General features: G+C 38.7%; 2 protein-coding genes across 3 annotated transcripts; one reads left to right on the top strand and one right to left on the bottom strand.

Moving 5' to 3' along the window:
• Nucleotides 1-140: 140 nt before the first annotated feature.
• dnajb12b (DnaJ heat shock protein family (Hsp40) member B12b) lies at nt 141-5,455 on the bottom strand. The gene is made up of 9 exons (XM_041973571.1): nt 4,773-5,455; nt 2,888-3,065; nt 2,661-2,806; nt 2,335-2,508; nt 2,174-2,244; nt 1,893-2,002; nt 1,281-1,453; nt 1,064-1,188; nt 141-970 (listed from the first exon to the last, which is right to left on the bottom strand). Exons 1-8 carry the CDS (start codon nt 4,903-4,905, stop codon nt 1,070-1,072), a joined length of 1,104 nt encoding a protein of 367 aa, XP_041829505.1. The 5' UTR covers nt 4,906-5,455; the 3' UTR covers nt 141-970; nt 1,064-1,069.
• A 27-nt stretch (nt 5,456-5,482) lies between these two features.
• On the top strand, nt 5,483-11,828 carry scd (stearoyl-CoA desaturase (delta-9-desaturase)). Of its 2 annotated transcripts, none has more exons than XM_041973573.1 (6): nt 5,483-5,615; nt 6,136-6,390; nt 7,041-7,171; nt 7,286-7,491; nt 7,894-8,126; nt 9,590-11,828. In XM_041973573.1, the coding sequence occupies exons 2-6, from the start codon at nt 6,159-6,161 to the stop codon at nt 9,787-9,789; spliced, it is 1,002 nt and encodes a 333-aa protein (XP_041829507.1). In that variant the 5' UTR covers nt 5,483-5,615; nt 6,136-6,158; the 3' UTR covers nt 9,790-11,828. The 2 variants fall into 2 exon arrangements, with proteins under 2 accessions (XP_041829507.1, XP_041829506.1); XM_041973572.1 differs by lacking the exon at nt 5,483-5,615 and adding an exon at nt 5,746-5,880.
• Nucleotides 11,829-14,530: the final 2,702 nt, after the last annotated feature.

Here is a 14,530-nt window from a genome sequence, read left to right as displayed (position 1 = left end):
TGTGAACGTGCACACTGCCATGTGTTCAGGACCCAGCCTCAGCCGGCCTGCCGGCGCATTTTGTGCCAAATGTGCTGACTGGGCTTTTGTCTTCGCCTCTGAGTTCGTTCTGTTCACAGCAATGAGTCACATTCAACAAGTTGAAGCATCCACATTTATTTTCAACAGGGAGTAAAAACATGGTGGAAAAAGTGAGCAAAGTCTCTACTGTTCTCTTCTTAAAATCCAGTTACTCAAAAATTATAAAGAATAAAATAGCATACTATCAACTTAGACAAATAAGATGTAACAGTGACATTACACTAAAACTAAAACTATTGTCCCACTTGGTGGGTAGGCACACCTCACACCCTCTTGGTATCTAGTGTGAAGTGAGGTTACGCTGCAAGACTCTGCTTCATACAAATAAACAATGCAAAGTGACAAGGTTTCCTATTTCTTCTCACACATACACAACCAAAAAAAGACAAATAGGTGTTAAGTGTCTAACAAAGCCTAGAAGTAAGTGAACATATTCATAAGAGGTTCATAATATCCCTGCATAGTTAGAAAGTGCATTTAGAGTCAGTGGGGATGTTTTCTCTGCTAATTTGCACAAAAAAAGGAGGAAGCGTTCAATGTTCTGAAACGGCTACATAAGTAACATCCATATGACTATTTATAGCTAAACTATACAGGATTTTAGCTAAATCTTGGGTTATCACAAACAAAAAGGTGAAGCAATCATTGTCAGCTTCATGGCTCCAAGTCAGAACTAAGGTTAACAGGATGTTACATGGCTTCTTCATTTCATAACAATTTTTAGAAACATTTTTCTGTTAGTTTCACAACAAAAATGCCACAGAGTTTCATCAACCAGCCTGTGGTGAGGATTTATGATTTGTATGTGTTACTTGAGTCGTCTTCAGCCTTCAAATTGTTAAAGCTTAAGTATTTACAGCCAGTCGTCTTTTATGGGGATTCTGGAAGCCTGGGGGAGAACGAGCAAGATAAACACTTGACTTGGCTTTGTGAAATGCAATAAAACAATAAAGTTGTCACTACAAAATGTGCTCTGCAGTACCTGCTTTTACTGTAACGATGCTGTGATATCAGACAGCTTTGCACAGCTTGGTGTTCGAGCCCTCTGTGCTCTCTGGTACAGCTCAGTGTCTCCAAAGTAGCGAGCTCTGTATAACATGCCCTCCTCTGTAACAGACCACACAAACAATAAATGAAATACAAATGAAAAAGAGGAAAATTGTGAATATATTGAGAAATATTATAAGCATAGCACATACTTTGTTGTTTCTCCTTCCAGCAGTTGTTGCGAAGGTTTGAAATATAATCATCTTCCACTGAACGCTCCAGATTTTTCAGATTCATACCAGTAAACTCTTTGGAAAACTGCTCCCCTACATAATATGGCACCTTCAGGTTTTCAGTCAGCCTCTTCTGTGTGTAACCTGCTGACCTGCAAGAAGATATGACAATGTGTGGGAGAATCATTATATGACAGAGCACAGCACAAGGATAACAGATCTGGCACCGTCTGTCGCTGTTAGCATGATTGAAGGCTGATAATGGCTCACATACAGGGCCAGAAACTACATGAGTGTCTCTGAAACACAAAAACAAAAGGTTTGAGATTATTTCAAATGAACTGAGGAAACATCAGATTTACATGAGCATTGGTAATCTTTAAATTATTTTAAGCCCAAGCCACGCTTATTTGCCCTGTGGTTTATGTAAAAATCAAAATAAAGACACATGAAATAACCCTGGCTTGCTGAGTTTTATGTAATGTTAATATAATCTCTTCTCTAAGTCCCTTGCAGTTAAAGAGAACAATGGTTGGTACTGTTATCTAACATTCATCCTGGACAGGCACCGAGAACAGGGATCACACTTACGGCCTGAAGCTGAGGCTGTAGGAGGGGTTATTGACCATTATCTGACTAACAGCTGACACAATAACCAGGATGAGGATGGGTATGACTTGCGCAAAGAGTGCTAGACCTCCCTGCAAAAGAACACATCACAAACACACACATGAAACAGAAATTAAGTCTTCTGGAAAAAACAACCAGCTCAGCTGGTGAGAATGACTAAATACTGCCATCTGCTGGTTAACATTGCAAACTACATTAACAGCAAATGAACTGTAGCATCAGAGCAGAATAATCACACTTACATCCTGCTGACGTTCTCTTCTCTCACGCCTTTGGTTACGCATCCGACCATTTGCATATACATGAGCATTGCCTACATCATAACACATGAAAACAGTCAAATTAGAGATGAAAATACTATCTCGCATGCAGACTATGCAAACACAAAAACAGAGACACTGACTTGATGGATAACCTCCTCCAAAGAACATGTTAAAGAGGTCTTCAGGTGAAATGTCTGGCTCAAAGTTTCCATTGTCTGAGCAAGTGCTTGATGGGTGTTTTCTCTTATCGCCACATTGGTCATAGTGCTGTCTTTTGTTGGCGTTACTCAGAACAGCGTAGGCATTTCCAATAGCTGTAAAAAAATTAAAATTATGAACTCACACTCTATTTATGAATCTTGGTTTTAGGAATCATCAAAAGGTTTAATGGTGAGACTTTCTGTAAGAAAAATTGCATTCTCTCTTGTTTGATTTAACTTTAACTTAACGTTTGGAGTGGGATTACCTTTAAATGCCTCTGTTGCTCCAGGAGCACGATTTTTGTCAGGATGAAATCTCAGAGCGAGTTTTCTGTATGATCGCTTCAGCTCATCTTCGGAGGCGTCTTTCTGGACTCCGAGGATTTCATAGAAGTCTTTACATTGTTTTATGCTGGTACAAGACATAAGATTAGACATTTTAGATACCATACAAAGGCTGAAAACGTGGACAACACATTTACTCAACCTGTACCTTCTCACAGCGTCTAGCTGTTCTGAGGTGAAGGGTTTTGAAGTGTCTGACGGCTTTTCATCAGGTCTGGCATCCTCACCAGTACTCTCCCGCTGTCGAGGCCCAGAGACCCCGCTGAAGTCTGAGTGGGCACCTTGCCTGGGTGTGAATCCATTCTTTGCTATTAGATCCAGCAGCGCTGGAAGACATGCAGTGACATTGTTAAAATACATTCAAGAGCAGTGAGAAAATCTCAATACGGTTAGTGGAAATAACTGTAAATCACACAATCCTTGAAACCAGTAAAAGTTGTAAAGAAGCCACAAACTCACAGAATTATTTTTTTGGGAAGGTTATTAGATTATTAAAGCAGCTAGAAACACAGGAGCTGTAAAAGTCCTAAGGAAATATCTAGTTGTCTTGATGGCTGTCTAGATGATTTTAATGCAGCACCACCTGAGGGCCTGAAGAATATGCTGTAGTGGGATCTTTCAAGTCTTTGCAATTTTATGTTGAGGAACGTTTTTCTGAAATTAATTAGTTAAGTTTGCAGCTGATTGGTGAACATCTGAAAGCACCTGCTTTCACCAAAATAATCTTTTTATACAAAATCGTGTTACTGACGTGTTGCAAGTTACTTTGTTATCAAATGCTCCTCCAGATGTTTTTGATTTGTGCCAATCACTTTTCCAGCCATTTACTCCTACTGTTCCAACTTTTTATGTGTTGAGCTAATATGGGTCAATATCTTCCATGAAAAGATAAATGTACGAGTTTCAACAGCTGATATGTTGTTTATGTTCTATGAGGTATAAAATCTGAGTTTATCAGATTTGCAAATCACTGCATTCTGTTTTTATATTTTATACTGCATCCCAACTTGTTTGAAATTGGGGTTTTACTTGAAAATCCTATTCAAGCCCAAAGTATGCAAATCAAAAACTCAACAAATCAATGCACTTCTTACCATATTCATGGCAGCATTCAGTCAAGTTTAAAAAGACAAACCCATATTTTTTTTAAGAATTAAAAATTATATCTTATAAAGAAAGGTTATATTTTGTTTATGTCTTCTAAAAACAATCCAAGTTAAAAACCAAGTATCCATGACGGATTAAAAAATAAATTACAATGAAAATGCATATTTTACAATGAAAATGCATATTTTCATTGTGCAACTATAATGCAATTGCACGCTCATGCACTTACATATTACAAGTCATCTGACTCCATTAGTTGTTGTTTTGTTTACAATAAATTATATATGAGACACAACTTGCTCATGCATAATGAACATTTATCCAAGAAATCTTTACTACTAAGATTTCTTCCTGAAATGGTGCAGTCCAAAATATGAAAGTGTATAAATTTCTGCAGAATAAATCTCATATGATAATACTTGCCATATGTAATGAAGAAGTGGGTGTGCAAATGTGTACATGGCACATACACATTTTTCTATAAGAGGCTTGCATTATTATTCTTTTTATTACTATACTATCATTATATTATTTGTGTGTTTATTAAAATAACACATTTTCTGTGAGTATTTGGTCCCAAACTAGGAGACGTAGTGAAAACATGTTTGTGTAGAGATAAGATATTATTTAGGGATCTTGGTGAACTGGGACTCCCACTCCCCCTCAGCCCTGACCGACTTTCCAGATTTAGCTTTCTATATATAAAAATGATCACTCCAACAACAACAAAAATGTCATTAAGTGTTATGTTCATTGTCCCCAAAAATATAGAGAATACAATATAACGAGTAACTGAGCCAGTTAGCGGGCATGCTACCAAAGGCCCGGGCTACATGCGCAGTTCCTCCGGGATGCAGGTGATGCTGCAGGTGATGATGCTGCAGCTGCGGTGTCCCTTCACCCTCAACACGGCCATTTTAACTTACCCTCTGCTTTTTCTGTCGGGTAGAGTCTCTGTGCCTTTTCCAGGAACCTTAGTGCCTTCTCCGGATGGTGGCTGTGTAATGCCGCAGTTGCAATATCAATGCAGCGCTCCGCTTCATCCCTGTTTACTTCCATTGCAGCAGCGGCTAACTGGACTGGAAGTAAATACAGGCGCTTCCCGATGACGTCATACAGATGCTGCACACAGTTGGGTTGATATCAGTTTACTGGCATGGTAGTCAGGTTTTGCTGCTAGTGACTTGAGACTTTGCATCTTCTTTTTAGAAATAAATTAGTCTCGTTTGCAAGGAATGACAGTTGCATCCCTTGTGCTGTTTTACAAATCCACTAGATGGAGACAAATAGCTGGCTTTCATATACAGGTCAGGCTGTAAGGGTAAAAACCTCCAAAGTGGTTTAAAGTCCGGATATCTTTCAGTTCTTAGTTTAACACTGTCACAGTGTTTATTTCCATGTCCTCTTAAGGAGCTACTTACATTATATCGGTTAAAATCAATTAAAATGGAAGTATTGGAGTGTGGAGTAGATTTCTGGAGTTCACCCCATTGCTTGGGTTTTTTCCGTATACATCTCCTTATACAGAACGTCTTAGCCACCCCCTTCCTTTTTTATGTGAATGACGTGAGAAAATATAAGCGTTTTCCGCGTAGATGGGTAGGAGGTACTGCAGCTCATTTGGTGTACAGTACACGGGGCTCGTTGGCTCCATTTTCAGCGTTTCCATCTCATTGCTCTGCTTCAGCCGCGTAGAACTGTGATTGCGATTAAGTCAATGCAAGTCTAGACAACGGCGGCAAAACAACGGCAGCTGCTGTCCAGGGGAGGTAAATATGCATCTGGGTGGGAATAGAATGAATAAAAGGTGAACAGCAGATAAACAGACAGCCAATCACAGCCCAAGTGTGAGGCGACATCCGAGCGCTGATTGGTTAAATACATCTCCAGCTCAATTTCTCATTGATGCGTACGCTGCAGACAGAGCTGACTTTCGCTCTCTTTTTGTGGGTTACTGTAATTTTAGGTCAGGCAGCCCGACATTGGGTCCTTTTAGCACTACGATTTTTTTTTTTACTCGTCTGCTAGTCTTGGGTGAGTTTTTTAGTCACCGTTTACTTTTCTTACATCAGTGTTACGCAACGCAGCGGGTGTCGCATATCAGCTTTAAGTGAGCACCGTTGTTATATTACCACCCTCTTCCAACTAGCAGCTCAACGGGATAGCTAGCTGAAAAAATAATTATCATAATCACCGCGCGAGTTCTTTTTTTTCGCCCCCAGCGTATGAGGTGCTAGATCATAACAAGAATACACAGAGGTGATCGATTTTTCTCATCTTTCCGCTCAGAGCATCACCCAACTGCAGCCACGATGACGGAGGCGGAGGCGTTGGAGAAGAAGCAGCACAAGTCAAGCAACGGGACCGTTCTTTCAGAGGCACCCAGAGAAGACGCGTTTGATCACACATACAAGGATAAAGAGGGGCCCAAACCTCCTATGATCATCGTATGGAGAAATGTCATATTGATGAGTCTGTTGCATATAGCAGCCCTGTATGGCATCTTCCTCATCCCTTCAGCATCTCCTCTGACCTTGCTTTGGTGTAAGTTAAAAAGAACTACCTGTTAGAGCATTTCTACACAGGGATTAACATTTAATAGGAATCCTTTTTTTTCTAATATGCAGTTGATATGTCAGCAGCCTGAGCCATTTTTCACAACTGCTGAACAAGAAGATCTGTGCATGATCCTCCCAGTTCCCTCTGAGGGATTACATATGATATGATGATATACATATATGTCTGGAAATTACACTTTTTAAACGTTCATCTCCCATGATTGACCTCACTGTTTAATAGATTCATAGCTAGTCATTTTTTTTCAAAATACAATGATTGAAAGGTCTTCTCCATGCAGTCATTATCAGATATGACTACATCACACAGTAAGTGTTGCAGGTCCACACAACATGCTTTGCAGTTTGATTACAGTTATTTCACCTATTCATCACCCAACCACTATGATGTAGGCAAAAGCGTTGGAGAAGAAGCAGCACAAGTCGAGCTACGGGAATATTCTTTCAGGAATGTTTTAGTAATCTGCTTTGTCTCTGTCTACTTTCATAAATATTATGACTGCCTTGTAAAATAGTTTGCAAAAAATCCATTGGATATTTCAGCATCAATACATTAAAGTGCTTAAGACAAGAGTGAATATATAGAAGGCTAATTAGTTCATTTCTTTCCCTCCACAGCCGTATTTTGTTTTTTGATAAGTGCTCTAGGAATCACCGCGGGCGTTCATCGTCTGTGGAGTCACAGAACCTACAAGGCTTCGTTACCTTTGAAGATCTTTCTCGCTTTTGCTAACTCCATGGCATTTCAGGTCTGTAAAACTGACAGATTACAGAGACACACTGAAGAGATGGAGCTGATCTTATTATAGAAGTACAATGCTGTGTTAGCAGCATCTCTAATAACTCTTAATTTCAAACTACAGAATGATATCTTTGAATGGGCTCGAGACCACAGGGTTCACCACAAATACTCTGAGACAGATGCCGACCCTCACAACGCCACCCGAGGCTTCTTCTTTGCTCACATTGGTTGGCTGCTGGTGCGTAAACACCCTGACGTCATCGAGAAAGGACAGAAGCTGGAGCTCAGTGATCTGCTGGCCGACAAAGTTGTAATGTTTCAAAGGAGGTAGGTAGCGTGAGTCACTGATTGATTTTACACTGTAGCTTACAGCTAAATATCAGCCTTCTTTTGATGAGTCTTAGTGAAAAGCATCCTGGGAGTTAGTGTGGAGAGTTAAAGCAGAACTACAGGGAAAGGTCAAAGAAAAGATACTACACCTGACCTACTTCTGCTGTAGATCTGTCTTCAGTGCAACTTAAATGAGTTATTCTGGTTTGACAGGTTCATTTGTGCATGTTTAGACCAACTTAGAGCTTCAATTAAAAGTGTACCATGAGAAGGAATTCATGCATGCACATTCCTTATCTAATGTATTTGATTTTTTTTCCCCTTGTACTGAGTATTGGCTCTCTGAGCACTTCTGAGCTTCACTCTCCCTGCTCCTGTTCCTTTCTGTCTTCTCAACAGGCATTACAAGCTGTCTGTTCTGCTCATGTGCTTCTTTATTCCGACGTTTGTGCCTTGGTACCTGTGGGGAGAATCTCTGGTGGTGGCATATTTCATCCCGGCTCTGCTGAGGTACACTGTGGTTCTGAACGCGTCATGGCTGGTCAACAGTGCGGCTCACATGTGGGGAAACAGGCCATACGACAAGAACATCAACCCCAGGGAGAACAAGTTTGTCACTTTCAGCGCTATAGGTATGAAAAACGCATAATCAGACATTACAGCTACGGCAGAATTCAAACAGTCTTATGGCAGAAAACAGGAGTCAGTTTATGATCATTGAAATCGGATGAAATAGACCACAGAGACTCACGTTCTTTAGTTTAATTTTTTAAATTTGATGTCGTGTCGTCCACATTAGAGCTCTGAGGTGACGTGTGCATATGTGGCCTATATTTAAGTGTGGTTTAAGTGTGGTTTAAAGGCTGAGGAGCATCTATAATGCTTGAATCAATTTGGCAGATCTAAAGTTGCAAACAGACTCCTGCACATTCTCTAACTTAAAGGTTAATTTACGTTTTAGAATTTAGCTCAAGTCATGCATTCTTATTACAACGACTTAACTAATTAGTTGCATGTCATTGGGTACATGCATGGTTTTCACAGTAGAGTGTTCTTACTGTTTTATTTTTTATGTGATGTTGAAGAAATGGCTCATGGTTACAAATATTTATGGCATTGATTGCAGTCAGGTATGGCCTGGTTAACAATACCTCTCTTTTGTCATAAATCCTTGCCTAGATGAAGGCATAGCCTCAAACATTTTGCAAATTGATGTTTATTTGTATTATTAATTTTATCCAATGATAGCAAGCCAGACAGTTAAGAGGCGTCTGTTTGCAAATTTGGACCCGTTACCCCTTTCATACGTCCTATCTTATGAAATGTTTCTCTGTTTTAAACACATTTGGTAACCAATGACAGGTCAATGTGGTGGAATATCATAAACTTTTAAAGCTGCTTTGAATATTTTATGTTTCAAACGATGGATAAAATGTTTAAATTTCAAATTTCATCTTTATATCTAATTCCCACTGTGTTGATCCCCTCCTCCTCACTTATTTATTCACTTTAATAACTCTGGATGAACATTTGCTGTTAATAGCAACAAAGCTAACCCGGAGGCAGCCATGATATTTCTGGCCTGCTTTGAGCATCGAACGAGCTGAGGTTTGAAAATGACGTGATTTCGAGATACGACTACCAGAGTACTTCGATTGCAGCATAAATATTGCAGGGGCTGATTAGTGATGTTGAACCAGGTAAGTGAAGTGGAGAGGCAGGTCAGGTGACTACAGACAGGAAAGGCAGGCAGGCAACATGTTCAATGCCTGTGAGAACAAACTAAACAGGCTTAATGAAAACTTATGACAATATTCTGAACAACACATTTCCTGGTTTACAAAAATGAAGAAATTATGTTTTTTGGAATGATGTTTTCTTTTAATACAAAATTATTTAGAGATTATTTATTTTTACACACAACTTGTGAAATATTTTTAGACTGATGGATTTTGTTTCAAGATTTTAACAATCAAGATTGGATAATTTAAGTATAATAGTACATACATTTATTCTGTTTTGTGCTGGTTTATTACATGTTTTAAATGCAGTGAAAAAATACTGATAACTTACACATGCTTCCTGTGCCTTACAGGTGAGGGATTTCACAACTATCACCACACGTTCCCCTATGACTATGCAACCAGTGAGTTTGGCTGCAAGTTGAACCTTACAACCTGTTTCATTGACTTTATGTGCTTCTTGGGCCTGGCCAAAGATCGCAAGAGAGTCTCCCGTGAGGTGGTCCTGTCTCGAATACAGCGTACTGGCGATGGAAGCCATCGTAGTGGCTAAGATTGCAGAATTGTTGTTAGCTTCAAGGTGAAAGAATCAACAGGAAGAAGATTAACAATCCTTTGACAGCTATATAATTTCTCATCCTCTGAGAACAAACGTCAGCTTTATGAGGGCCTTGTACACATTTAGCTTGTTTTTTTGTGTTTTTCGTAGCTGTAACTAAAATTGTTCAAGATGAAAAAAAAAAGACCAAAACATGCTTTGCTAAGCTCTTTGCTGTCATTTGTATTGTTTATCCTGGTCAGGGACTCGCAAATATGTTTCAGTTTTGAAGTAGATGCTTTTTAAAAAGACGCCTTCATTCTTTGCTGGTTTTGCCATGTTGGTGAGCATTTTTTTCATGCAAGATCAGTCATGTAGCCGATCATTTTTACACATATATTACTCGATTATTAGTCAGAAACTTTGAGAAGTAGATAACTTAAATGTGGATTGAGATTTCAACTTTTCCATTTCAATATCAATTGGAGACTGTTGCCTTTATTGCAGTTTACAGCAAGTTTTTTAACAATTCTGATATAAAGAATAACTTTAAGAGCACTTACTATGTGGGATGGCTAAGAGTTGGGTCTTTTATTTTGTTAACAAAACTGATAGGCTTTAATGTTAAATAGCACATAACGGAAGAGAGAGGGAACCCAGACCTTATTAAAGCATGACCATACAGACGCAGGTAATGCAGAGTGCTCTGCTTTGTAACGGGGTTGCTTTCTGCAAAATCACACCAAATGTGTAGAAAAGTCAAAGCACTTGGAAAAAGATTAACGTGCTATATTTAGCCCGTGTAATAATCGGATGGAGTATTTGTCATGACAGGGCCACATTTAACATCAGATTAAAACTCCTGTTTAATCTTAACAGAAGCATGCGGTATAGCATTATTATTTTTAAATATATATATATATATAATAGTGCCAAAAGTGTGCCAGCCGTCAACATATTTACAACCATGTCTACGGTCCATTAGAGTCCATATTGCTCATTTACACATGATTGTGGAAGTTTTTTTTCCTTTTAATTGTTTCAGTGGCTTTTGCTTCCCAAATTTTATCCAACCTGTCTCTTTATTGTCCCAAAACAACTGTAGCAGACATTTCATTGGTCCACGCAGCAGCCAGTCATGTGACAGTTCTGGTGATAACTTGCCACCCCTGCATGGCGATATTCTGTAGTAGGTGTTGTAGTGAGGTGATGTGTCGGTGCCTGTCATGGCAGAGCTGTGTCTATTTTTGTACCATGGAGCTGCGTCACTTTCGGATCATCAGAACTGTTGCCGTGGTGATTTCTGACAAGGTCTGGTATCCCTTTGGTGTCCTGCAAAAGGGGATTGTAATTTTGAAATTTTAGGTGCATCGATGTTCATGTATATCTGCTGTTCTGGTATGTGGAATGCTTCGATTTTCAAGTATTTATTTCTTGTGTTTTTGTTTTCTTTCCTCTTGACTAAAAACATGTTTTAACCTGATATTTCTGTGTTTCAATATTTGGCAGATCATTTGGTAAATTTTATGTAAATCGAACTGCAGCACCTATTTATCTCTCCCCAACAGTCAGGATATAACCTAATGCCTTATGACTTGCACCCATTCCTTCACATCTCATTAGTTAACACAAAAAGGATCAAATAGACTACAAAAGAAAAAAAATCTGACTCATGGGGGTTTCCAAGCTGAAATGTCAGGTGGAACATGGTTTTTGTTTTTATATGTTTAATTCAGGCAATTGGTAGCATGACTGTAAATGCAAATCATAGATAAAAGGATGTTTTTAAAAAAAATCTGATACAAACGGGTGCAAATGCTCATTTGTGAGATTTAACTTGCAAACTATGGGCCCTGGTGGATAGAAGAAGTAGAAATGCTGTCATGAGGAAATTCAACATTATCACAAGCCATCCAAACAACTCCTACTAGAGCGCCAAAATCAGCATTTTCCCAGCGATGAAGGGGATTAAAAGGCTTTCTGTCTGAACACATTAAATTATAACTATGTGCTGTACTGAAATAAAATTCACAATATTTTCATGACACTCTTAATTCCATGACCAGTTGTTTTAATTTCCTGTCTGTTGTCGTTCATTGTGTTTTGTTGTCAAATTTACCTTGGAAGCAAGTTTAAACTTTTAAACGGCATCTGGACGATTTCCACTTGCTCTGAGCAGCAATAAGCCATCTGCTAATTTTCTGGTTTGGTTTATCTCTCATCTGCAGTGAGCCCAGTGAGATTTGTTTAGCAGAAATAATGTTAGCATTTGCCATTTCATAAAAAAAAAAAAAAAAAACACATATATTGAACCTGACAGAGAAGCACCTGACCAGACAGGTGAAAGGTCAAAACAAAAAAGTGCTTCGTGTTCCATCAATATAGCAGCAAGGACAAGTAAAAATATAAAATAAATAAGATCAAGATAGATGCACCTATACACAGTGTGTGCAACTCCTAAATCATGATCCATCCACCTCCATGCTGAACAGCTGAAGAGGTTTTCTTACAAAGAAATTCATCATTTTTTCACCCCTTAAGCACCCTCGAGTACATCTTTGCAACCAACAATTTCTTTCTAATATTCCTGTGAAATGTCTAGCACAGGGCTGTTTGCCTTGGCATGTTGATGGAAAGTTAGGCAGGATGTCCCTCTCCGGAACATCCCTGCCTCTTGTGATTGGTCAATTTCTGGTGGCCTGATCGGACACTACACATCTTCTGAATTAGTTATGTTGTGTGGTGTTCAATTTGATGCCAACTAAGTGCAATCCCCAGGTGCAGTATGATTCAAGAACATTTTAAAAGGATTTTCTATGAAATGAAAAACTCCAAAATACTATTAAAAAACACAATGACTTATTGTAAATGTTGTATCTGATACAGGTAGGTGATGTTTAGTCATAATTCAGATTTAAATGCCAGTTTGTTTTATTTTCTAGGGAAATATTAAATGAAAAAAAAACATGTTTGTTTAGGTATTTATTAATAAACTTTTGATGCAGAATTTTGAATGACTGTGATGAACTGGTGACCTGCTTCTTACATGCAAATTGCCGGGATAGGCCCCAGCTTCCCTGCAACCCTGAATTGGAATCAGTGGCATAAAAAAATCAGTCAATGAATTTTGAATGAATAAAATAAAATTATTGGAAAAAAAGACACTACCATTAAAGATAATGAAGTGGAAAATATATAGTTTATATAAAAAAAATGCACTGAAACAGGTTTTGTTGTCTGCACTGCATTGCGATGAGAAACCAACCACACTTACACCGTGTTGGGAGTCTGTAGCAGTAACATTACAAATGTTCAGTAAATATGTAAAAGATATTGTCACAAGCTGCAAACACTCACCTTTCTGTCCTCATATCTATGCACATACATCCCAGTTTGTATGACTGGATAAATATAAATCTAGTGTCACTTTGAAAGATGTGCAAAACAAGGAAATTTGGGATGGAATTATCTCCTTTCTTTCTTAAAGAATGGTCCACTGTTTTCCATGCTGAAAGGAATAATAAAGGAGGCTTATTTCCTTACTATTATGGAGACTTTTCACCTGGACCCCATTGTTTCTATTATTTTTTATTTTGACCTCTGGTGGTACCTTTAAATAGGCAATATACTGTAAATGTGTCTTTATAATATCTTGAGCTTCTTCTTAAAAATGAACCTACAATAGCTGTCAGGACACACCCACAATGAGTCCTCATATGTATAAATGCATGGAAGACCTGTGTTGGAGTTTGCACTTTATTAAGCTCCTCGAAGGAGTGTGATTTAATTTCACTGACAGATGACTTTTGTCATGAAGCTCATACTTGTGCAAAAGTAGCTACACAGTGCTAGATGTGTCTCCACTCCAGAATCTGGTCCTGAACTGCTGAAATGTGACAGAAGATCTGGGGAGTGTGACCTTACAGATATTATGAAAAGGCACTCCATAATGTCAGGCGCCCTGATTATAAACCCAAATAAAACTCAAAGATTTGTTGTGCCTTTTCACCAAGGCTTTATGTGGTTAAAACAAATCATTACCCCCACAGCAGTCAAAAAGAAGTTCAACTTGACCTTTACCATTCTTGATTTTTCTCTATTACATTAAAAACCTCTACAAACCTATTATTTTTCTGTAAGAATTAAGCTTAGTTTAATTTTTAGTGCTTGGCAGCAAAGAGGAGCCTGTGGCTGCTAAATGTCGGGACAACAGAAAATTTAAGTCACAGAGCCATAATTTGAGCAAATCATGATATTAACAAGGCTTTTAAGGGTTTGAATCAGGGATAAAATTTTATTCTGTATAGTTATGTGACAATCAGTGCCTTTCAGTGTTCCCTTTAAAAAGCTGAGGTGGATGAGGAGAGGGGGGTTTGGGGATCTCTGCTCAGACTGTTGCCTGTATAAGTGGCAAAAAATGGTTGGTTGGTTGGATGGATGGATGGATGGATGGATGGATGGATGGATGGATGGATGGATGGATGGATGGATGGATGGATGGATGAATGTTCCATTCATTTGATGCCCTTAGATGACATGTTCTATGACTAGATGCTGCCGTGCAGCACACATCCAAATATATCCCTCCTGTTTGCAGTTGTTTGAGCCTGTCTGGATTGCACAGGGTAGAGGAATGTATGACCAGTATGCTGATCTGAGACCACTTTATATCACATTGTTTTGGGGAAGATATGTGATGTGTAATGATCTTGCTAATGTCTTAATTGGTTAAAAAGGGAATACTCTGATCTTTCTG

The sequence above is a fragment of the Melanotaenia boesemani genome, chromosome 21, assembly GCF_017639745.1.
Source record: "Melanotaenia boesemani isolate fMelBoe1 chromosome 21, fMelBoe1.pri, whole genome shotgun sequence".
Taxonomy (NCBI): Eukaryota; Metazoa; Chordata; class Actinopteri; order Atheriniformes; family Melanotaeniidae; genus Melanotaenia; species Melanotaenia boesemani.
This window is presented reverse-complemented; position numbering and strand designations above follow the sequence as displayed.